General features: G+C 37.0%; 1 protein-coding gene across 1 annotated transcript in view; it reads right to left on the bottom strand.

Annotated features, from left to right (window-relative positions):
- The window catches only part of top2a (DNA topoisomerase II alpha), a 45285-nt gene extending 20428 nt beyond the window's left edge, over positions 1 to 24857 (bottom strand). Inside the window, exons 1-24 of the mRNA XM_084435081.1 lie at positions 24648 to 24857; positions 22588 to 22734; positions 18318 to 18408; positions 17761 to 17824; positions 17537 to 17682; positions 17359 to 17456; positions 14534 to 14746; positions 14258 to 14431; positions 13013 to 13114; positions 12793 to 12930; positions 11282 to 11420; positions 11043 to 11200; positions 10536 to 10661; positions 10340 to 10450; positions 10151 to 10256; positions 8163 to 8272; positions 7939 to 8031; positions 7048 to 7162; positions 6472 to 6593; positions 5952 to 6100; positions 5483 to 5714; positions 5218 to 5352; positions 4283 to 4483; positions 3990 to 4185 (exon numbers count right to left, since the gene is read on the bottom strand). Of these exons, the coding sequence (XP_084291207.1) occupies positions 3990 to 4185; positions 4283 to 4483; positions 5218 to 5352; positions 5483 to 5714; positions 5952 to 6100; positions 6472 to 6593; positions 7048 to 7162; positions 7939 to 8031; positions 8163 to 8272; positions 10151 to 10256; positions 10340 to 10450; positions 10536 to 10661; positions 11043 to 11200; positions 11282 to 11420; positions 12793 to 12930; positions 13013 to 13114; positions 14258 to 14431; positions 14534 to 14746; positions 17359 to 17456; positions 17537 to 17682; positions 17761 to 17824; positions 18318 to 18408; positions 22588 to 22734; positions 24648 to 24674 (3193 nt within the window). The 5' untranslated portion in view covers positions 24675 to 24857. The remainder of the gene's footprint in view (positions 1 to 3989; positions 4186 to 4282; positions 4484 to 5217; positions 5353 to 5482; positions 5715 to 5951; positions 6101 to 6471; positions 6594 to 7047; positions 7163 to 7938; positions 8032 to 8162; positions 8273 to 10150; positions 10257 to 10339; positions 10451 to 10535; positions 10662 to 11042; positions 11201 to 11281; positions 11421 to 12792; positions 12931 to 13012; positions 13115 to 14257; positions 14432 to 14533; positions 14747 to 17358; positions 17457 to 17536; positions 17683 to 17760; positions 17825 to 18317; positions 18409 to 22587; positions 22735 to 24647) is intronic.

The raw sequence follows: 24857 nt of genomic DNA, 5'->3' as shown, positions 1-24857 counted from the left end.
GATATGTTAAAGGGTCGTAAAAAAAGTCACACTTAGCTTCCTCCCGCCCGAAAACGGGCGACATAGGAAATGAATGGGAAATACGAAAAAATAGGAAAACTCAGAGAAACTTTTGGTGGTACAAGCTACAGATCAGCCACTGTGCTGAAAAAAACTGTACAGCAATGAAGGGGTGACACTCTAAAACATCAAGAGTGCAAATAAGACACCCTCCCCCCCCCCACACACACACCTACACACACAAACACACACACACAGAGAGAGAAATGAACTGGTAAGACTGAAACAGCAAATTTTGCCCCAAACTATATAAAAATGATATAATCATAATAACTCCAAAACTATAGCAAGGAGAGTCAAAAGGTAGGTATCGTTTGAAAGAACTCTTTTTAAATTTTTTGAAAATATAAATTACATTACATTTGGACATTGTCCTGCCAAGAAACAGCGGATAAAAGACAATATATATATATAATTTTTATTATGATTTTGCATATCTTTCTTATTTGTCATGGAATAACTCAGGAAGGAAATAAGGTAGGAGGAAAATTCTTTTTTAGTGAAGTCCCCCTACATGTTAGCTGCATCTGGATAAAAAAATAATAATTTTTGGACAAAGGAATCAAAAGTTACAGCATTTGGAAAAGAGACAGCCTTTTTGTACAGTCTTTGACACCCCCTCATGGGCAATTTTTTCTTCATGAAGAATATCTTGTCATAAAAGCAATAGATTATGTTAATTTTGGGCTCATTTTAATTGTAATAATATGCTGTAAAAAATGAAGTGCCATTTTCAATTATCTGAGAATGTTTCATGAGCTGTATGATGTTTTTGACACATTGCAGTACATTATTTTATAGATTATGAAAAAAAAAGAAATTCTATTTATCAGCAAATAACTCAGCAATACTTAAGAGTTTTTCAAAGTGGATACATTCACTGTAAAGTTCAGACTCTAAGCTTTCAAATGACATCAACTTTGTGTTAATCAAGGCAAGATTTTTTAAAAATATGGTAAAGAATATTTTCGCAGCTAGGTGGCGCCTGCTGGCGGTACACTCGGTTTTAGAGGGATTACTCAGCACTCGTTAGGAGTTAATAAATGTAATTAGATGCATTAAAAAGCTGAGATCCTAAGCTTTAAAATGATATATAATTTGTGTTGTTCCATTCAGTGGTTGCTTAGTAATACTTTTTTTTCTTTCCGAATGGGAATAAATCAAATAAATCAATAAAAAAGCTATAGCCCGCTAATAGGCGGTTATAGGACATGACACAAATTAATACATTTTGAAGCCACTAGATGGCGCTCTTCTCAGTTGATTTTTTTTTTTTTTTAGGCCTGCACTCTATTTTGATGTGAAATGTTGCATTTATTGAAAAATAAAAAAAATAAAAAATAATATATTAATTCCAATGGAAAAAATAGCTCATAAAAATTATATAATTAATGCAAAATATCATAAAAAATTCCAAAAATTCTAAATAATAATCAGAAAACATTATAGAACAAAAATATATTTGATTGGTTATCCTAGGAAAAAGTAAAGTAAGATTTTAAGGCTTCGCCCGTTTTCGGGCGGGAGGAAGCTAAGTGTGACTATAATACGAAGAAGCCCAGAGGGTTAACCTGTTAACCGTTGCCAGTGCGCCCGCGCACTGAAGCGTTATTTATTTATTTAATTCAAAATTACTATCAGATTTAATGTTATACCTTGACAAACTATACATAATTAAAAAGATATAGCTAATACTCAAGTTTCAGTATTTGACCACTATTGTATTCTGAGAAACTCATAGTGACAGTTATGTCTTAATTTGTGTCAGGAGTTATGAAATGAAAAAATGAGTCGATACCTTTAATATGAATTATGCGCGTCAGCCGCTTTCATTCATAAAAAACTCCGTGCTGTCGTCATGACAGCGATACACAAAACAACGTCCCTCAGGGCTTTAGCTCAAAAATGTGCAGATTTGGAGAAATATTGATAGATTCTCATAGATTTACATCATATTTCTATAGACAGGAATAATATTTATTGAATTTATACCCAAATGCGTCGATGTAATCTTTATGAGCATTTGGTATTCCGATACTGTGTTTTTTAATTCATACCAATAGCCTGAGGGCGCTACATGCACAATAATAGTCCATATATGGAACATGAAGAAGAGCCATGACCATGTGACATTCCAGGACGTCACTGATACACACAAAGCTAACAAGAGATCGCGCTGTAACATGCAGATACAGATGTTTTGAAGACAATAAACATGATTGCACTGATATTTGAGTTACCTGTGTTTTTCAAGCCATGCCAGGTATTTTCATAATAATAGATTATATTTATAATGTAATGCTAATCTATATAGACTATCATTGTGCAGAACACTATCCAATAGTATATTTTCTGTCAGATTTTTTTTAATCTGAAGCCAAATTAGATCACAGAAGATTATTTAAAATACTCAACGTGCGTTAAAAAGTAAGTTTAGAGCACAAACATGGTTTTAATCTCATAAATTGTCGTGTATTGATGGTGTGCTAAGCTAACATGCTAGCTAGCCCTAGGTGCACCTGCTACCTAGAAGTTATACTTTTATTATTTTTTGAATGCTACCTGAAATGTGTCTTTATTCAAGAAATGCATTTGATACAGTTTAAAATGTGGGGTAAACTTTGAGAAAAGAAATTAGGGACTGAAACCCTATGAATAGCCTGTGAATAGCCAGTCGTTAGTAGCTATAATGCAGACAAAAGAAATGCATATTTCGAGCCATAACCAGGCTGGAGAGGTGTGAATGTGTGCAGGGGGAGACTGAGACTGAATGGGGGTCGTCTGCACCACAAAACAATAGAGACAATAATACTGGATAGATGGTTAGAAGATGACAATAAACATCAGTAGCATTTTAGCGTCAAATCAAAATAAAGTCATTTGACATGGTCTTGAAAAACATTTAATTAATACAGAGTTTTGGACTTATTATCTTCAGATTTTAAACATAGAATGTTTAGACATATGGCTTTAGCTGTAGTGCATTTCTAGATTGCTCCAGTGCCAACTTCAATTTTATTTTCATGAGGATGTTTCATAAAAATTAATTTCTAATAATTTTACAAAACTTTGAAGCTATTTATAACAATTTTTGTCATTGTGACAATAATTAATTCTACATTTACAATAAACTGCCAGGTGTCAGCTTTCAAATGAGATCATACTTGTGCTTTTAATGCAAAGGGTTCATGAACTGTATCTGTTTCAGTTTGGGTATGTCATTTCTGGGGATTTTTCAAAAGTGGGGTTGCAGCTTAACAGGTTAAGCTTCAAGCTTAATGTTTAACATGGCTTGCCTTGTCAGATGCGTGCAGTAAAGAAAGATGCGTGTGCTGTTTAATGTGCGATATGTTTTCTCAGTGCAAAACTTTCACTTTTAAACTTCAGACTTTACTGAATGAGCACCAACGCACGCATGCGCGTCAAACAGATGGAACGCATTAGAGAGGGAGACAATATTCAGCTCAAATATTAATTTAGCTGAAATATGGATTACAGCATGTAATTGCATATAAATGTAAGACTTTTCTTACATTTACAGGATAAAGAAATTACAAAAAGTTTACGGTGTCCAGATGTGTGTGTTCCTGCAGAAAATTCCTCTCATCGGTTTCTTTATCATCTTCACTATTATCTTCATTTTTAATGTAGGGATTTAAACGGTCCTTTTTCTTTATAGCTCTTCTACACACACACACACACACACACACGGTATCAAAATATCGATAGTTCCATCACTAGTTAAACCATAGAACTTTTATAGCAGAAAACGGCAGTCCTGTAGTTTAAAACGCTTCTCTACAGTCAGTTTATAAGAGCCGGCTGTATAAAGCGTTTTACTCTGAAATATGCTCTAGCCTGTTAATGCGTGCTACATTTGCGTGTGGTGTGAAAGCAATGACAAAAAAGGAAAACAAAGCATGTCTCACCAATGACCAGCGTGCCCTGGATCTTCTCCAGAATGAATCGGGCCTGGTTGGAGAGCCTGGCACTTTCAGCTCCCAGCATTCCTAGCAGCCAGTCTTTCCTGAGGATGTAATACTTCAGTCTGAGCTCAAAGAAATCCTTCAAGATGTCCTGAACAGACTCGTACTTCTTCAGACTGCCCACATGATCAAACAACACCTGCAAGACGATGAGACGGACAACAGTAGATGATTTCAGGATTAGGCAGAAAACGAATGCATCTTGTGAGGTGTACAATGTGGTGCGTGTTGTTCACCATGGAGTTACAGGTGAGCAGACTCTGTAGCTTGAAGACTTTGTGTAGTCCAGCTGCCTCCGCCTCTCTCAGGCGCTCTTCTGTCATCTTAATGACAAAACGCACTGTGGTGTCCGTATGATACTCTTTATAGTCTGTGATCAGAGGAGGAACCTTCTCCGAGCCGTTCAGCATCACCTCCAACACATTCTCCTTATAGACCTGAGAGATGCGTTATTAATCATTTATTCCAAAGAAAAAGCTATCAATTTTAGTTGTTAAACTAACTGGGATAATTTTCTGCTTAATATTCTGTATCACCCAGCTTTACATCACATTTGAGAGGTTAAACACTTTTTGCTTTATAACCTATATAATTTATAAACAGCATGAAACATGAATTTGCAGTGGATGAAAGACTAGAATATTTGTAGAATACATTTTTAACCCTAGCAGACTAAAGCCTTAAATGGAAGGTTTATTCATTTTTGGGTGTTGTCATTTGTTCCTCATGTCATTTCCAAACCCACAAGACTCAATCATCTTCGAAAACAAACCAATACATTTTAAATGAGGCCTAAGAGATTAATGTCCTTCCATTGAAAGATCATGCGTCTTTCGAAAATGAACTAGTCTTGTTTTTGGAAAGACAAGGGTGAGTAAATGACAATTTTCTGTAACACATTTACAAGGTGTCCTAGTTTCACGTTACATGTAGTTACTGTAGCAATAACTATAAATGATGCACAATTACATGCACTATAATGTAAGTAACCATGGCATGATAACCCAAAATTTCTATCGATTGTCAACCTAAATATTGCCCACCCCTACTTGCTGCATACCAAATGAGGGTAAATAACATTTGAGTCCCTGTGAGGAAGCATGCATTACATTTGATATAGTTTTTATACACAGTCAGAACTAAACCAAGTATAAGAAGAGACGTCACACACCTGTGTCCAGGTTTTGATTGGCAGCTCAGTGATCTCAATGGTGGTGGAGTCAATGATGGCCACCTCTCCATTATTAACATACTGATTCTTCGCCAGTTCGTCAATGGTGCCCTTGAACCCCTTGTAGCTGGGCAGCTATACGTAACACGAGTGGGCATAAGAGGAGTGTAATGTTAAATCAACGCTGGTTTGGAACAACAACAATAATATGCATTATGAAAATCACTATACATTTATGGTAATAAAAACGCTTAATTTATTTTACCATGGGAAGTGGCTCTTCTCCATTGAGCAGGCGGTGAATATTGTTGATGATCTCTCGCAGATTAAAATTGGGGATGCGGCTGGCCCATCCTGTGCCGATGCCCTCACCTCCATTAGCCAGCACCAGAGGGATGATGGGAATGTACCACTCTGGCTCCACTCGCAGATTGTCATCATAGTTATACTTCAACAGGTTATCATCCATAGCAGGGAACAGTAGACGAGCGAGCGGACTGAAAAGAGATATTTGCTTTAATAGTAATGCAATTTTAATTTGTTAACATTAACAACATATTTTATAATCAATGCCAATTGTATGCCAAAATTTACAGATTAAATTGGACATGCTTATTCCATAATGGTTTCAATGCAGCCCAAGATAGTAGATGCCCATGTAGTTAGTTGACAGCAAGACAGCTCACTGGGTTTTCGTACAGAGCCATAATCACTGGCTGTGTGTCTGTGTGTACCTGAGCATGGTAAAGATGTATCTGGGGCTGGCAGAGTCTTTGCCTCCATGCAGACGTGTGCCAAACTGACCCAGAGGCTGAAGCAGGTTCAAATTATTACTGCCCACAAAGTTCTGAGCAAGACCCACAATGGTCATCATCAGAGAGACCTGAGGAAGACAAAAACATTTAAATAAGAGGAAAATAACTTTGGCTATGCTAACTAGTAGCAAAACCTTGATCACTTAATATATTGCTAGGCAAATTAACTTCTGGTTGTATACCGATTTAAAATCCTATGGACTGTTGGATCATGGGAAAGTTACCAGGTTAAGTGGCTTAACCTCGTCATGACATCAGTTTGACAGATGATTTTGTGTTCAGTAATCTAACATGATCATCTATCTTTGAGTCTGCAAAATTCTTCTGAATGTGTATTTGCAGATTTATTATGGTGCAGTGTTTTGCTCAAAAACAAAACCAACGCAAACTCAATTCATTGCACAATGAATCAAGTGAGGTGAACGAAACAAGTCCTCACCTCTCCATGGTGGTACGCAGACATCTCGGCCACTGATCCAGCCAACTGAGCCACTTTCACCTCTCTCTTATCGTTCCTCTTAAAACAGCAGAAAATCACTTTCCTCTGACCTGGTTTCAGCCCTGAAACAAACACACTTTTCTGAATTTGTTCAATAGCAACTATACTCTCTCAATACTATACAGGGTATCTGCACTTCCAATTTAATACTTTTTCAAAAATATTTAAGACCTGCACAACGCTTCCAGCTAAAATCTAGTCTAGTTGTTTTCATTGAGGCTACATTTACATATTTTATGAAAATGTGGTCCATTTTTTCCATTCAAAATGTGGTCCATGGGAATTATGAATTAACAATACTGCACAGTATCAGGATACTACTTGGTAAAACTAAGTAAAAAAAATAAAATAAAAAAAATGTGTTCAAGCCACCTTAATCAAGTTTAGTCAACTTGAAATGTGAAGATGTACTAAGTGGCAACTTGGATAGTTAAGCTATAACCTTTGGAATAGCTTTTAGTCATTTCAATATTTATTATGTCGTTATAATGTTGCTAAACATGTAATGTTTCTCACCATCCACCAAGCAGGGGATTGATCGCTCATTGTCAGAGTTGGAAAACTGCACAAGCTCTTTATTAATGAAGTCATGGTAGCTGAGGGACGTCGTTTTCTGTCCGTACAGATACTCCTACAAAAAAGCAGAAATAAGATCATGCTTCAAGGGGGGTATTCCAGAAAACAAGGTCATCTTTCAGTCAAACATACACTGACCTCTGTTGATTAACCTAAACCTTGCTTACTCGAGGTATGCTGGTTCTAAAAACGCATCTGGGAGCAAGTTCGACCAACTCAGAGTATGTTCAAGGCTAACACACAAGACATTTTCAACAGCACGACGAATCACAATGGAAATGGACGCTAAGAAAAAGAACGCCAAGCTACTTTTTTGTTTAATGGCTATTTACATACTTGGTGCATATCACACCCTATTTGGTGGTTGTGCAATAATTATTTAATTAATAATAATAATAAAATAAATTATTTCCAATAACTGTGAATAAGAACTACTTTGTTTGATGCCAATTATATAATAAAAATACTGATTAAACTAAATAACAGTCTGTGCTTGCAAAGATAACATGGCTGTATAAGTTTTTTTTTTTTTTTATGTTTAGACACTTATGTTTTTTTTATATACATTATAGCAGAGAAAACGTCCTGTTAAAAAAAAAAAAAAAAAAGTCTGCCCGCAGATCAACAGATGAGAATGTATGCATGCATGTATGCATATGGCTACTTGCATACCCTGAAAGATACCTCTGATTTTGGAACTGAAAGTTGGGGTTATCTGCTTGCTTACCCTTACCACATAACTTGCTTTCTGGAATACCCCCCCAGGTGGCACACAAATATCAACTCTTCTTAAATAGCACATCTCTATATTGATTTTCAGGGTTGTGGTACCTCAGGCAGGTTGTGTTCTCTGCGTTGACGTCTGTTGATCATGAAGCTGGTCAGCCACTCCTTCCTCTCATCTACCATCTTCTTACTAAAGGCCTGCAAATAGGCAAAGCCACAAACATCTTCAGGAAGCTTGATTTTTAAAGCCCTTTTTAAGATTTTACTGTGAATTTTTTTGACTAAATTCCCAAAAAGCAGGAATGTTCCTATAAAGGAAAAATGATTACCAGGGTGATAGCTTCATCATCGGCTGGCCCGGAGTACTTAAAGGGGATTCGATGTCTCGTCATATCTGAAAAATACTCTTTGGCCTCCTTAGATGTGCTGGTACCCAAACCTGGAGAGAAGCAGACAGAAAACTACATGTGAGATATTTACAAAATGACCAAATACACATGCACCCTTTAGAACCACTTTCAAGTGTTATTGTAAACACTAGGGGTGGGTGACACGACAAATCTTATTTCACATTAACAATAGATCACAATATAGTTATTTGTAATTTTTTGTTAAAATAAGAACAAAGCAAACTACAAAAAAAAAAAATAATAAAAAAAAAAAATTCACAATACACATTTCAAAGCAGCTTTGCAGAAAGAGTCCACACTACAATTTAGAGTGATCGGTTATCAGAGGTAACTGTCTAAGTTTTGTATTTCAGAAATGTAAATATACAAAATCACAGTTAGCTAAAAATGTATTCATTTAAACAATGTAATAATTTAAGGCAGAAACAATGAGCTCATTGAAGTAATGAATACTTGTTTGTCATACAAATGTCAACCATTTGGTAACAATGTCTTTTCTGTTAACCAAATGCTTTTTAATCTTTGCCAATGCTTCAATGTATGAATGCAAATGAACAAGCGCGATGTTATTTGTTGCATAGTGACGGGCATGTTCAAATAAGACAGATAACGCTGTATTTAATATATCATGATGATTAACAAGTTTAGTATTTGCGCTAAATCTGCACAGATTTGGCTCACACGAACTTCCCCAGCAAAGTGAGTAAACATAAGTAACGCCAAATTGGCTAGTGATTTGACAGTGTTACCCACCACTGTTCATTTTTACCCGCATTTGACAGGTGTTAATTTCAAACCCTGCAATACTGTATATAAAACGAACATCACTTAATTTTACCCTTTTGTTTGCTGAACTGTAGTATGAAATCAATGTCACATTTGCAATCGTGTGGATATTCGGGAAACATTGCATTCTTGCTCATATGATCAACATTAAAAGCAAGAACTCAAGCAGGGGGTTTTTTTGTATCAAAGAGAGTTTGAATCTCAACAGATTTCTATGCAGTCTGTGTCAATTTGTTCATGCTAGTAAGTGCTAAATCTCCACTTTTACAAAGGTATGTTGTCGAAAATGGCAGTAATGTAGTGTGATTTGCAGGCTTGTGAGGATGCAGTCAGTTTTGACTGCAAAAGAGGTGGTAATTTGATTGGATGTGACGTATTTATGGCATTTTACCTGCTAGAAATACATGCTCAGTTTTAATGATATTTTAAGGTGGAGTAGAATTACTCAGCATTTTGTTTGCGTACCCCGTGTCACCTCACAGGGATGCGCATACCCCAGTTTGAGAACCACCGCTATACATGATGGGCATTTACCCAATTATGTGCATCTTTACCCATAATCTGCGAAAGAGAACTGAATTTGTCAGTGTGGTTATCAGTCAGCGCAAGTACCACATTGATTTATTTTTCCCAAACACTTTTTAACATTGAGAAAGTAAAAAGCAGGACGTGCACATTCATATATGTTCCTTTAATCAGAGTGATTCTAAACTAGGGGCCCCAGCTGACCAAGCTGAAGGGGGGCTCAAGATAACTTAAAAATTGAAAAATCAATCAATCATTTTTAAAAATTTAGTAGAGGGATGGCCTTCTAATATTTTTTCAAATATGGGAGACCTTGGGAGTGAAAAAGGTTGAGAACCACTGTTCAAAAGAATCAATAACTTAATACTGTGCTACACAGATATTTGCATACCGCAATATAAACTATATAGCAAATTATCTGACAATAGGAACTTTATATTGTCGCCACAATATATATTGTCATACCGCCCAGCCCAAGTAAACACCCAGTGTGCAGGTGACCCAGTCTATGACCCCTTCACTTGTGCAGAGATGAGGACTGAGTAAAAACATTGCTTACATTTGCCAGTGGACTACCACAGGTGTTTGAGACAAACCTTTGTAGTATTTGATCTTCCAGGATTTTATGTTACTTTGTTTCTCCTTCCACTCAGTGAACTCTGGAATACTGTAGAAAGATAGCTCCTGCTTCTTAGTGGACGCCTAGAAAGCAACGACAGCCACAGTCAAGATGCTTTTCACAACTAACATTTTATGCACTGTTGATAAGAGCAGTTGGCATCTACCTTGATGATTGGGGTGATGAACTCTTCAAGAAAGTTGTGGCGCAGCAGTGATGGCCAATTATGATGGATGAAGTTGATGAGAAGACCTTTGATGTGAGATCCGTCTTGATCCTGCAGAAATCACCCGACATTACACAGGCAACAAACTACAACAGTCCAATATCCTGTAACAGACACTAACGTAGTCAAGTCTGACCTGATCTGTCATGATCATGAGCTTGCCGTAGCGCAGGCTTTTGAGTGATTCAGAGTCACTGTAGTTCTTCTTGTACTGCAGACCTAGGATCTTTATGATGTTGTTGATCTCAGCGTTCTCCATGATCTACAAAAAAAGAAAACATGTCTCAATGAATGAAACATAGAATGTAAAACTACGGTAACCCATTTGACTTGCATTGTACTGACAAAAAGATATAGGCTATTCTCTTGTTCTCCATGCAAGTAAATGGGAATCTGAGACAGTTGTGGTCACCATTCATTTTCACACATTTCTCAGGTTGTGTGCTATTTAATTAGCCTGCTAAGCTAACATACACTACACAAGTATTATAATCATAGATATCTATACATGGACAAACCTAAGAAAAAGGAAACAGAGCTAATAGTCAAGAACTAAAAAGCAAAACAATTATTTTGTGGGTCATGCAATGGAAACGATCAAACCACTTAAAAAAACGTAAGTGTAGTGGGTTTTTTTATTGACCTGTTTGTGTGACGCCTCTCGCACATTGAGGATTTTACCACGCAGAGGGAAGACACCATAGCGATCACGTCCCACCACACCCAGACCCGACACAGCCAGAGTTTTGGCCGAGTCTCCTTCAGTCAGGATCAGAGTGCAGCTAGTGGAGTTCTTTCCACCTGAAACAAACAAACCATCCTGATATAATATCCAGGCAGAACAAATTGTCCTAACATATTAAGAGCACAACAAATCGTTACCTGCATCGTTGGCGTCATCCAGCTTGGGGACTCCTTTAATCTTAGTGTGTTTGACAGCAGAGCATTTCTTATTGAGCTGAGCCTGGGCTTTAAACTTCACCCAGTTCATAATGCTCTCCACAATTCCACAGACATTTGCCTACAGACAAGACAGAGGTGAATTCAAGCAGTTTTACAGTTAGGGTTCATAATGCTCTCCACAATTCCACAGACATTTGCCTACAGACAAGACAGAGGTGAATTCAAGCAGTTTTACAGTTAGGGTTCATACAGATTTTTACCAATAAATTTCCACGACCTTTCCATGACCTTAATGTTACATGAAAGTCTACATATTAGGGGTGTGCAATATCACAATTTTTGATCGTAGAGGATTAAAATGTCTCCACGATCTGCTTTAAGAAGTATCGTGCATAGGGCTGCACAATATTTCGAAAAATTATCATTATCGCGATAATAGTATATGCGATATCCATATCGCAGAGGTGCAATAAATTGCATTTATTTTTATGTGCCAAGCATTTGTGTGATGCATGCATGGGTTGTTTATTCAAATTCGACCAATCAAATGTGGCCTTACTATCTTTATACCCGCCTAGCCAGTAAGTGCTACTATGCTATTGGCTAGATTGGGCCCAAAGGGGAGCCTAGTGGCTCAGAGCAGAGAGTGGAAAATAAAAACTAATGGCAGGAGTAGAGACAAGCGAGCAAAATGACAACAGCGAAGAACCTGTGCCTAAAAAAGGGGCCGTTCACATATCGCGGCTAAAAACGCATGGAAAACACGGCCGCGCCGCTATCTCCTTTCCACAAGCGCTTGCGTCTGTCGTTGCTATGCAACCATGACCTGCGTGACCTTGCGGAATTCTGAGTTGAGATGTTCTCATCTCGTTGCGGCATAGGCGGGCCTGGAAAAATGTGCTTCCATTTTTAGCGCGCTTGCCTCGCGCCTGCATTTGAAATAACGAATTTGCACGTGCAAAAAACGCAATGTGTCAGTAAGTGTCAGTGTCAGTAAGTCGTGCCGAAAAATTTTGTAGTGAAAAGTAATGTTTTTGAACATTAAAAGTATGCTAACCTATTCTATTACACCCAATAAAACAAAATAATGCATTTTTAAAAGAGAATCATATGACCCATTTCAAGGAGCTTACAAAAATATGCATAGAAATGTTTAAAAGCAGCCGCCTATCTACAGGGACTGAATTGAGATGGTACTCCGTACTAAAAGGCGGCTAGTATGGTTACATTTTTAAAACTTCTGACTATCTGTACTTCTGACAACAGTTACCCGCAAACTAGTTTAACCTGGAACTGTGGGCTGGTATAGCACTATGCCATGCCATAAATTCAATAGAGATGTTTATTTCCTATTGATCACGACAGCAATAATTGTTGATGTCAAATGCTGAAGAGGAGCATTATATGCAGACTACAAGCACTTTAATTATCCCATTCAGCATGGTTCAGGCTCAATTCAAAATGAATGATTAAAGTGTCACATTTCTCACCTGTTTAATGAACTTATCACTCAGAGAGCAGGTGGAACCGAAACTCTTCTGCTGCAAGGTCATGTTCTCTTTGGTCTGAGAGTCAAAGCTGGGGTTCTCAATCAGACAGTTCACAAACAACCACATGTGATTCTTCACCTGCGCACACACAGTTCAACCAGGTCAACCAGAGAGCCATAATCCTTAAGTTTTATAAGGTTTGCTGATAATCTGTATGTACCTGGAAAGGTTTAACAGCCACTCCAGCCTTGTTCTTCTTTTTAACCACTTCAATCAGTTTGGACACAATCTGGTCTGCAACATAGTCTGTGTGTCTGCCACCCTAAAACAGAAAACTGTATTGAAAGCACTTTCCTCTGTCAATTTACAGTATCTGAGACAGATTAAATAGGCATATTATGTCCACGTTTACAGGTTAACTCTAAATGGGGTTTCAGTTCGCCCTTACGAAAACATCTGTTCATCAGCAAAAAACAAAACAAAAACAAAAACAGAAGAACAGCATGACACCTTTCCTCTGTGCCATTATGGTTATATTTGTGTCGTGAACTAGGGCTGCCCCTTAATAGTAGACTAAACTTTAGTTGACGAGAAGAGGCATAATCGACCAAATATGGAATAGTCAGTTAGTGCCTTTGGAATTTGAAAATACTTTGAAACAATCTATTGTATAAAGCGTTATATAAATATGACTTGACATTGATCTTGTCTCAAATTTTGTCAATTTTTTAAATATTTTTATCACCAGTGTTAATTTCGTAAACGAAAAAAAATGTACGTTGATTACCCTTTTTCCCCTGACCAAGACAAGGCGATGAGAGACAACAGCCACGTCATTAAACAATAACTGTGACTATATCAACATGCAATATCGCTGACAAAAAAGACGAGACTGAAATGCGTTTAAAAAAATAAAAACTTGGCCAAAACCACTTATTTCTGTCGAATAAAGGAGAAGACACGAGCGTTTTACGAGCGTTCATGCTTACGGTTGCCAGATTTGAATAATTTAAACCCCAGTCAGAGCTTTTCTGTTAAAAGAACATGTTTTCTACCCGGTCTTTTCAATAGTATCTGGCAACCATACGCACGCTTTCTACACTTCTGAAGCGCGGATGATCAGAAAACACAGACAAGTAAGCTGGAGTTCCGCAATCTTCATTTGAGATTTTCATTGAAAAGATTCTCACGACTCTACCGCCCACCAAATATTTTCTCATCGGATCTGCACAAATCACGTAGGGGACACATTTTGGTTTTAAAACGGCGAATTTCGCAGAAAGGTGAGGAGTTTTCATGCCTGATGGACTATTACTACTATTAAGGAACCTTAAGCATCAAACCTTTGAGTAAACAGGGACAGAAATTAGATTTCATTACAAATATATTAAATATCAAACAGTATGACAAAATTAAACGCTAAACCCCAACAACAATGCCATGATGTAAACCTGACGACGTTTACCTTAGTTGTGGCGATGCCGTTAACAAAGCTGACTTGCTGGAACCCTTTATCACTAAGGGTAAGACACACCTCCCAGCGTTCATTCACACTCTCGTGGACTATCGTCAGGGGAGAACCAGTCTCATCCACCTTGTCCTTCAGATAAAGGTCCACGTAGCTACGGAAACCATTCACCTGAAAGATAAAGAAACTTAAACTTAGGAAAAATGTTTAAATACAGTGATATAGACAGAAAAATTCCTGAGGTCCAAGTGCAAAACCCAATCATCTACTCACTGGCAGTTTCTTGCCATTGAGATAGACACGGACACCCTTAGTGGCCCCAGCGATGTCATATGCTCGTCGAGTTAGCAACGCCACAGTATCTTTATCCAAAGCCTGCATTTTAAACTTTGCCAGGTCTGGATTGAATGTGATGCAGGTGTAGTCATCACCATCGAAGGGTTTGATCTTAGACTCGCCTGCTCGGTCCATGTTATCAAACCATGTCTTTGGGGAAAAGATTAAAAAAGACAAGGCATATCACATTCTGATCAACAGTTGACACCATTAAGTCACATGATAATCACTGATCTCCAAATATGACTGGACTGCCAGCAGGCAGTTAAGCATGAAGTGTTCGAGCAGCCATATTGATGTTCCCAACAACCAGACAATGACTAAAAGCTGATTGACCCGGTTAGAAGCATTTGAACAAGACTAGATTTTAGGATATAGGTATATAAATTGTTACTGCGAACATTTAATGTTTATGGTCAGAAAAACAGTTTGTAATATTAACTTATCCTATTTATTCATAAAAATTAAATATCACTGTCAGCACAGATCATAAAACAAAGTGCTATTTTATATGCAATCTGTAAATTTAGAAGTAAAAAGTCAGAGCGACTGATTTTAAAAGTTAGTAATAAAATTAACAACAAACTAACAATTACACATTATGGCTGGGCGATAAAACAATAACGATAATTATCACGATATAATTGTCCTCTACAAAATAACAAAACTTCGATTTAATGTTTATGTACTACACAAATATTGCTGTGCATGCAGACAGCAGGACTGGTGGCAATAACTGATAAGCGCTGCAATTTCTGTTGTGTATGAAAAATGGCAAACGCGGCAAAAGTGGAACGACACGGAGATGCTTGTTTGAACCACACGCCACACAGAACATTTATCAATTCGACTCAAAACACTGCAGCGTGATCTTAGAGTGAATGATTTACTTGCTGACCACTTCAATCACGGGACCACTAAACAGCACTATGAGATCCGATGAAAAGTGTTCGAGTTTGGTGCAGAGTTCTCACATACAAACCAAAAAAATCATGGAATACAATTAGAGTATTTTTTGTTAAGCAAATAGCAGTTTGCATTGGTATTATATTAAATGTCTTTAGGCTACTGTTTTTTTTTTTTTTTTACCATGGTAGTGAAGAGCAATGTGTGGCTTTACCTGTAGTTAACATGACCCAAATACAATGGAAGACCAAATCTTAGAGTACAATGTTTACAGACTAATGAATAATTTTACACCGGCATCCCAACTCAAGCTACGGTCAAATGTGCATTTCTAAGAGACTAAATGTAATTCGTTAAACTAGTGCAAAATACCCGTGCAAAATCAGTTTTTGTGTGTGTTTTTAGTAATTGTTGGTTTGGTGCCCGTGAAAGAGACTGTGAACGCATTGAATTCAGGGAGCAGGCTAGGTTACTACAAATGATGGCTGTGAATAAAATATAATATTCAGAAGTAAACAGTGTAGCTGACTGAGTGTTTATGTCAGAATGTTTATTTTTAAACCACAACCTTCTTGGGGCTTCTTTGACCGATACAACCCTCTAATGTCAGAATGTTTATTTTTAAAACAGAACCTTCTAAGTGCTTCTTTTACTGGTATTTTTAACGATATCTTTTGCATTTCTAATCCATACAACGTCAAACTTGGCACTGCACTTACTCGTGCCCGTGGCAAGACACCTGTCAAGTTTGAAATCTATCGGACTAACGGTTCGAGAGATATGCGAATTAACAGACACAGACAGACGTTTCTGTAATTTATAGATAGATGTTCACCTGTTTGACAAGTGTTTGTCATGTTCTGATGCTTAAACCACAATTAACTGTCTAGTTTCTACAATTCTCACTCAAGAGCAAAGATCTTCCTTTAAACTTGAAAGAAATAAAGATGACGTGATAATTAGATATCTTCTGATATGAAAAATGTTAGTGATAATCGCCCAGCCCTATTACACATTACATAAAATGTTACACTCCAAGACCTAATGCACAGATCATTTGACATAGTATCAGATTGAAAATATTTCCATTTTAAAATATGAAGGCCAGCCAGTGGATATCACATCCCTGTTCATAAACTTGTTAGGTTATGTAATGTTCACTATTAAAACAGATGATTTCCAATTCAATAGAATGTATGGGAATACCAATATGGCAGCACGATGGTGTCACATTAGGTCATAAGCAAACCAGTTGTTTATTATACAGGGTGGGCCATTTATATGGATACACCGTAATAACATGGGAATGGTTGGTGATATTAAAGTCCTGTTTGTGGCACATTAGTATATGTGAGGGGGCAAACTCCTCAAGATGGGTGGTGACCATCACATATACTAATGTGCCACAAACAGGACTTTAATATCACCAACCATTCCCATGTTATTACGGTGTATCCATATAAATGGCCCACCCTGTAGATATAATAAATACAAGATATACAGATATATAGATATACATAATACAAATTGGCATCATGGAAGTCATTGTTTTGGATTAATAATTCAAAACAATACTACTGCATATTTGTATTTATTTATATATTTATATATATATATATATATATATATATATATAAAAAATGATCTACATTCAACTAAAACATAATATATATATATAACTATATAACACAACTATATATAACTATATAACACACACACATATATATATATATATATATATATATATATATATATATATATATATATATATATATATATATATATATATATATAAAAATAAAAAATTGAGGCAGTTCTCTTTTAACATGCTTGGGGCAGTCAGGTATCAGGCTTACCTGTCTGAAACAATGTTTTGACTCTCGACAGGCGGTCTCGACAGTGAACTTAGTGCTGAAGATATTACATAGCTTCGCACCATATCCGTTACGGCCACCTGATGACAACACACGATTACAAATCCCCATTAAGTCTAGTGTTTTGAAATAAATCCATTCACTTCCAGCGCAACCTCACCTGTGACCTTCTTCTCATCATCATCATAGTTACTGGAGGTCAGGAGCTGGCCGAAGATCAGGGCAGGAACATACACCTTTTCCACTTTGTGCTCAACCACAGGAATACCCTTCCCGTTGTTCCACACACTAATGGTGTTATTTTCGCTGCACACACAAACACACACCACTTAGACATCCTCTCGATCTACAACACTGACCAGCCAGAGCATGTGAATTACTTACGGGTCAATATTGACCTTGATGCAGTTCATAGCCTTGTCCCTCTGTTTGTTATCAGCAGCATTCACTATGAATCAGAGAGTGAATATTACACTCAAGCAGCAATCACCTCAGCATGTCATCTTTTTATAAGGTCAAAACTGAGTCAACGTTCAAACCTGCTTGCTTCCTTTTACCACATTTGATGTGCTCCATGTATGTGCGTTGATTAATGTTTATGCGAATAAATGCATCAAATCAAATCAGTTTATTATATAAAGCAATTATCTCGCTTCAGGACACTTTGATTGAACCGCTTGTTTTATGATTGAGGATATGAGTTTTGTTTGCATGGACTTTACATGGAGGGACCGATTTCTGTCAGGTTCCAATAAAAATGTCCATGTTTGTTTATGACAAAAGTCTTATGAGTTTGAAACGACATGAGGACGAGTAAATGACAGAATTTAGAATAAATGATCTCTAGAATAATCGTTCTAATAATGGTAAGACTAGTCCATTAGTAAAAACTGTTAGCTGCAGACTACATGAGATTCACTTTACCACATGACAAAACTTACCCAGAATCTCATCATAGATCTTGTAGAGTCCTGGAACAAATGTGATGTCTCTGCAGTTCATCCCCACATCCTCATCAAACACCCACATTTGCTAAACAGGAAAAAAGAAAGTGAAGAAACGTTGGGTCATTCTATGTCATTTCTATGGGCATTTCAATCTAAAACGTTTACAAATCAAAGCACCTTAACATTGCAGGATTATTTTATGATTAACTCAGTGAAAAACCTTTACGTGGAATAAACTTTTGTTGAAAGTCTTTAGAAAATATGAGCTAGTCTTCTCCACAGATTAAGGAGATTCAGCATTTTAATTTGATTACTTGTACACATGACTTTTACAGAACAGCTTAGAAAAATTTCTTGCTTAAGTAAAGTGAATGATCACAATAGTAGAACGATTATTCTTTAGTATTAATGAAATGCGTCATTGGTCAGTATGCGTTATTCTTATTGCTCGTTTTCACTGAGCGGTACAGTACGCAATTATTTCCGTTTCCACTGTCAAAAGTTGTGAATGGTACCAAAATACTGAACCGTACAACTTTTTTGGGTACCCTTCCATTGGGGTACCTAGCACAGAGGTACGGTACTAAAGGGTGGAGCTAGACTCACTGCAGGACGTTGATTGGTTGACAGAGAATCATCACTTGCGCGTGCTACAAGGGGAATGACAACATAAGAAGCGCCATTTAATATACAGTTTAAATATAATACTACTGTTACTGTCACGAAATGTAATTTGACGAGTTTTTCAGGCGAGAATGTAGTTGTTTAAAGCTCAAATCTGTGGTTTATTTAAAGATTAATGAAAATTTGATCCAGGTTGTGAAATCCAGGCGATCACTGGGCGCTCGGCGCTCATGTACCCCGCCTGGAACAGCCTTTCCTCAGCTAGTCCTTCTGAAGTTTGCCACTGTCTCTGTAGTGGTTAAAAATTAGATATAATTCATCTTGTGTAGACCTAACCAGGGGTGATAGTAGAAAAAAATCCTGAGCCTGAACTTTTTTTCCCTGGGAGGTAAGCGGGCCCTATATATCTAAGCCAAGATATATGCCCTGATTAACATAATTGTCAAGTGGGATCCAGGGGTGTGCTCCCCTATGAGAACATTTTGATAAATAGTCCATTAAATGATAGAGTCTTGTGACTTTTGTGGATTTAAATGGACATCATTCAGACATGAGATGAACAAACCCAATACAAGCCTATATTACAGTAGCAGGTTTCAGTAAGTCAAATTTAAGACCTTTTTAAGACATTTTAAGACCATAAAGATTGAAATTTAAGACCTACGACGCATTGCCAAAAAAAATATTCAAATCGAAGAATTCATTTTATTTCAATGAATTCAGTCATTGAAAAAGCATTTATTTAATATACAGATAAAGCAATCACATTAGTAACCTTCCACACCCAACAACGCGTGTCAGAGAAAAGAACAGAATCAGATATAATTTTTTTTGTTGTTGAAAATTGTACTTTGCATATTATACTGTAAAAAACACATAATTAGTTGATTTCAGTTGATCATAACTAGAGATGAAATGGCATGAACATTTCATTTAATGATTATAGTGACAAATTATCACGGTTATCACAGAATCCTGTTCAAAAAGTACTAATACTACACAATGAAATCAATTCACCAAGTTTTATGTCGAAAACCAGCAAATAACAAATAAAATAAGCATCAATATGCACTTTTTGTTTACATAAACATTAAAATAATACCATTAAAAATGATAGCCAGATTTTAAAAGTGTCTTGCAACATGTTATAGCCTACTAACATGTAAGTTACAAGTTCAAAAAGTTTTGACAAAAAAGTTTTTTATAAAAAGATAAACCTCACATATTTCAGACTTTAAAGGGATACTCCACTTTTTTCGGAAATAAGCTCATTTTACATCTCCCCCAGAGTTAAACAGTTGAGTTTTACCGTTTTAGAATCCATTCAGCCGAACTCCGGGTCTGACGGTACCACTTTTAGCATAGCTTAGCACAGATCATTGATTCTGATGAGTCCAGTAGCATTTCTTTCAAAATGACCAAAGAGTTTCAATATTTTTCCTATTTAAAACTTGACTCTTCTGTAGTTAAACCGTGTACTAAGATCGACGGAAAATGAAAAGTTGCGATTTTCTAAGCCTATATGGCTAGGAACTACTCTCATTCCGGCGTAATAATCAAGGAACTATGTGGCTGTACCATGAGTGCAGCAGGCGTAATGATATGACGCAGCGCCTGAAAATAGTCCCCAGCTCGGTAACTTCTTCCAACGTGACCGGGACTAAGTTTGTCTAACCTATTAGACCTATTTTCAGGCGCTGCGTCATATCATTACGCCTGCTGCACTCATGGTACAGCCGCACAGTTCCTTGATTATTACGCCGGAATGAGAGTAGTTCCTAGTCATATAGGCTTAGAAAATCGCAACTTTTCATTTTCCGTCGATCTTAGTACACGGTTTAACTACAGAAGAGTCAAGTTTTAAATAGGAAAAATATTGAAACTCTTTGGTCATTTTGAAAGAAATGCTACTGGACTCATCAGAATCAATGATCTGTGCTAAGCTATGCTAAAAGTGGTACCGTCAGACCCGGAGTTCGGCTGAATGGATTCTAAAACGGTAAAACTCAACTGTTTAACTCTGGGGGAGATGTAAAATGAGCTTATTTCTGAAAAAAGTGGAGTATCCCTTTAAATGATTATTTATAAAAAGAAAGAGTCAAAAAAAGATACATTATACTGACATTTACAATGCACTTTAGCTTATCTTTTATTATTAATAGTAAAATTAGGTCCGATTTTCCCGTGGCGTCTGTCATTGCTATGCAACCATGCTCTGCGCTCTCCACAACGACAAAAAAGTTTTATTGGCTAATGGATTTCCATGGAAAAAAACGAACGCGTCGCTTCAATTATGAGCGCGCTATTACCGCTTACCGCGCGCCTACATTTGAATGAACTTGAGCGCGCAAAAGACGCGATATATGAACGGCCTGTTGGCGAGCTACCTCAAATCAGGCTCGCTAGCGATAATTTTTTCGTCAAGTTTGATCCACCTTTATCGACAAGTTTGGTGTCTACTGTCTTCCCCTGGCTTCATAAAGTTGCACTCCATGACTTTGGCTATGTTTCGCGCTGCCAGTGTGGGAAACATTCGTAGTGTATGGGAAACACAAAACAAATTTGCACGTGGAGTGACTGCTGAATCTATCTGATTGGCCAAAACCCAAGACCAGCCCCTGCCTACCCTATTACCGATTGGCTGAAGTTTACTGGTGTGGTTTAGTGAAAGCAAAGCGCCTCTCACGCGAACCTGATTTTTTTTTTTTTGTAGACACGTCTGTACGCCGGAGCGCTATCAGCCCTGCCTAACGGGGCGATCTTTGGTCTTGTGAATCTATAATCTGTTCCCTGGCCAATCGTTTTGCCTGAGGGCTAAGTGAAATTTCATAACTTTATATTTAGGCTATTTAACTTTACCGTTGTAACGTTAGACTAGAGCACTCACTTTGTATGTTTGACTGAATTGTTTGCTTTATTTCTTATTGTATGGCTTCTTGTACTTTTTACTTATACTTTTATAATGGCTATTATTGATAAAACTGAAATTTAACAAAAAGAGACAGGGTTTAGTTTTGTCATTCATTTTTAATTTTATTACAGTGAAGATGATCAGAGTACAAATGCACATATTGCCTGAACCATATTAATAAGTTTAATATTTTTAAAATTTAAACGAAAAGAGGCAGGGTTGTATTAAGTATTTCGGTTTTTTTTTTTATAAATAGGCTAACGTTACATGCAGTGAATATAATCAATACGCGTTGCCTGAACCACATTTGTGTGGCTATAATGTTTAAGATTTCTTTAAATGAAAACGAAAAGAGGCAGTGTGGTGTTTTATAACATATTTCGTTTTATTGTTGCCCAAAATATACATACAGAGATAACTGGAGTAGCAGAGAGAGTTGAGTGACGCTTTCAAGAACGCGCTGTTCCATTTGCAGAATTACCGGACTCGCGTCCTCGGGAGTCTTTCTCCTGAGTCGGACTTGGCAAGTCCGAACTTTGCGTACTTGCTATTGAGAAACGCCTAATGTCGGCGCTTGGCTTCTTGTAACAAACATGCCGAGAAGCAAGAACAAGATCTACTGTATGTACCGTACCACTCAGTGGAAACGAGCCATTAAACAGAGGGTACCAGTCCGGGTGGCCCTGATAAACATTATGACCTCTCTCAGCACAAATGGATGATCTCTACCTGAGTGACGGGCTCCACAGAGCCGATGTAGGTGTCAGGCCGGAGCAGGATATGCTCCAGCTGGGTCTTCTTCTGATAGATCCGCTCCACAGACAGCCGCTTCTCATCTTTCTTATGCTTACTGAGAGCCTTATTCTCAAACAAACTCTGAAAGACACAAATGTTACAGCAATTATTATTCATGGTAAGATTGATAGATTTATTTTTTTATTTTTTTTGAAATTGAGATATAGAAGATGTGGGGCAAAGGACAATAGGTAACATCACAGCAATCAGTCCAACGATTTTTTGCTTTACATTATGTTGCTGGAAAGTTTGACCCATTTCAATTTGAGTTGAAGGAAATACTTCTTAACATAGTATTCTTGAAATTCTGTGACCTTCTCATTTAGGATCACAAAAATACCTGCAAAGTGTTGAGATTATGAGCATCATACATTTCATTGTTAAAGGCAGCTGCACAGAGTTGAAATATAACATTTTTGATTTCATTTATGCCAGTTTCTCAACTACGCTGATGATTTTTATCTGAAGAAATTTACATTGCAGGCATACATTTTTATCATTTCATTTAGGTTCAGTTAGCTGAATAACCCATGATCTTAGCATTGTTAGCACCTTGCTCTACTGTTTGAGCATCAGGAAAGCAAACAAAAATGCTTTTCCACACTTCTGTTCAAAAAGAGATATAATATGGTGTATAACATTCACAGTTTATTAAAGTTAAATACAATCTTAATTTTTTGGGGGGGAACTTGAGAAAAGGTTTAAAGGGTTAGTTTACTCAAATTAAAATTGTCATTACTTAGCCTACTCACCCTCAAGTAGTTCCAAACCTGTATGAGTTTCTTTCTTCTGCTGAACACAAAAGATATTTTAAAGAATGCTGGTAACCAGACAATTGACGGCAGCCATTGACTTCCATAGTAAGAAGAAGAAAAAAAAATGGAAGTCAAAACTGTCTGGTTACCAACATTCTTTAAAATATATTTTGTGTTCAACAGAAGAAAGAAACTCATACAGCTTTTTGGAACAACTTGAGGGTGAATGAATGATAACAACATTTTCATTCATGGGTGAACTATCCCTTTGAATGTTACTAAATCCACACCATAAAATTAACAAAATCTGATAATAATACAAAAGTTAAGGGACAGTCTTATTCTAGAAAGTATTTTGGACAAATTTGGATAGAGTGCAAACAGTGTCATCACTATTGTGGATCAATTAACGTTACTCAAGTGAGAATGAATGCAAAATTTAACACGCATCTCAAACACAAAAAAAAGTTTTTGGTCAACATAGCAGCACACTGTTAGCCTCAACGCTAACAGACATAGGAGACCACAAGGAGAGGTAACGTTAATGGGGAAATGGTAAAGGAAGCTTTTTGAATCGGTGTAAATTATTATTTTTTCCCCTTTTTGGTGACCAAGGCAGCGAACACCACGTTACCAGTTTATTGTAGCAATAGTATGCTAATGTAGCGGGAACTGTGATTACTATGATAACGTTCCTGTAAGGGTCTAACGTAACTTATAACAAAGGCATCAATATTATTGAACTAGTTCCTAACATCAAAATACTCAATATACAACGCAATGCAAAAATGTGTCTAAGTTAGTTAACGTTACATTGCCTACAGAACAACGCTAGCAGCTAACGTTATAACGTTATGCTACCCAACCCCATACAAAACGCAAAAAGTAAGTTAGCGGAACGTGTGCCAGCGAAAAACATCAGTTAACGTTAAACTCTAGCAAAAGTATGACCCAAATATTGACAGTAGGGTAACGTTAATATACTGAAGTAAAAACTTAACATCTCAACGCTAAAGTAGCTAACGTTACTTTTATGAGTAACTTCCTTGGACACTATGAACAAAAAGATCAGTCAATCACGACGAGGATTTAAGTTACTCATTTGCTCGTGGGTAGGAGACAACAAATTGAATGTTATTTTTCATTTTATACTGTTAATAAAAAGCATGAGTACGTCATATACATCTTAAAGAGTCCGGTACTTATGATAATGGTAGCTTTAATTTCAAATTAATTTACCTTCAGGGGTCCTTCTGTTCCTGCCATTGTCACATGCAGATTTGTCTTCTACTGCTATCAAATCGCGATCCCTCAAACTATGAATTAAAGTTATGACTGAGCGCCTGAACTAATGCACCAACACACGCGCGAATATAACAACGAGTCTCAGTCACTAACCGCCTTTCAAATTTCAAATCACACACGTATCCTCCTCCCGCCAAAGTCACT

This window comes from Rutilus rutilus (assembly GCF_951802725.1).
Source record: "Rutilus rutilus genome assembly, chromosome: 16".
Classification (NCBI taxonomy): Eukaryota; Metazoa; Chordata; class Actinopteri; order Cypriniformes; family Leuciscidae; genus Rutilus; species Rutilus rutilus.
The sequence above is the reverse complement of the archived record's forward strand: the minus strand, read 5'-3'. Positions and strand labels throughout refer to the sequence as shown.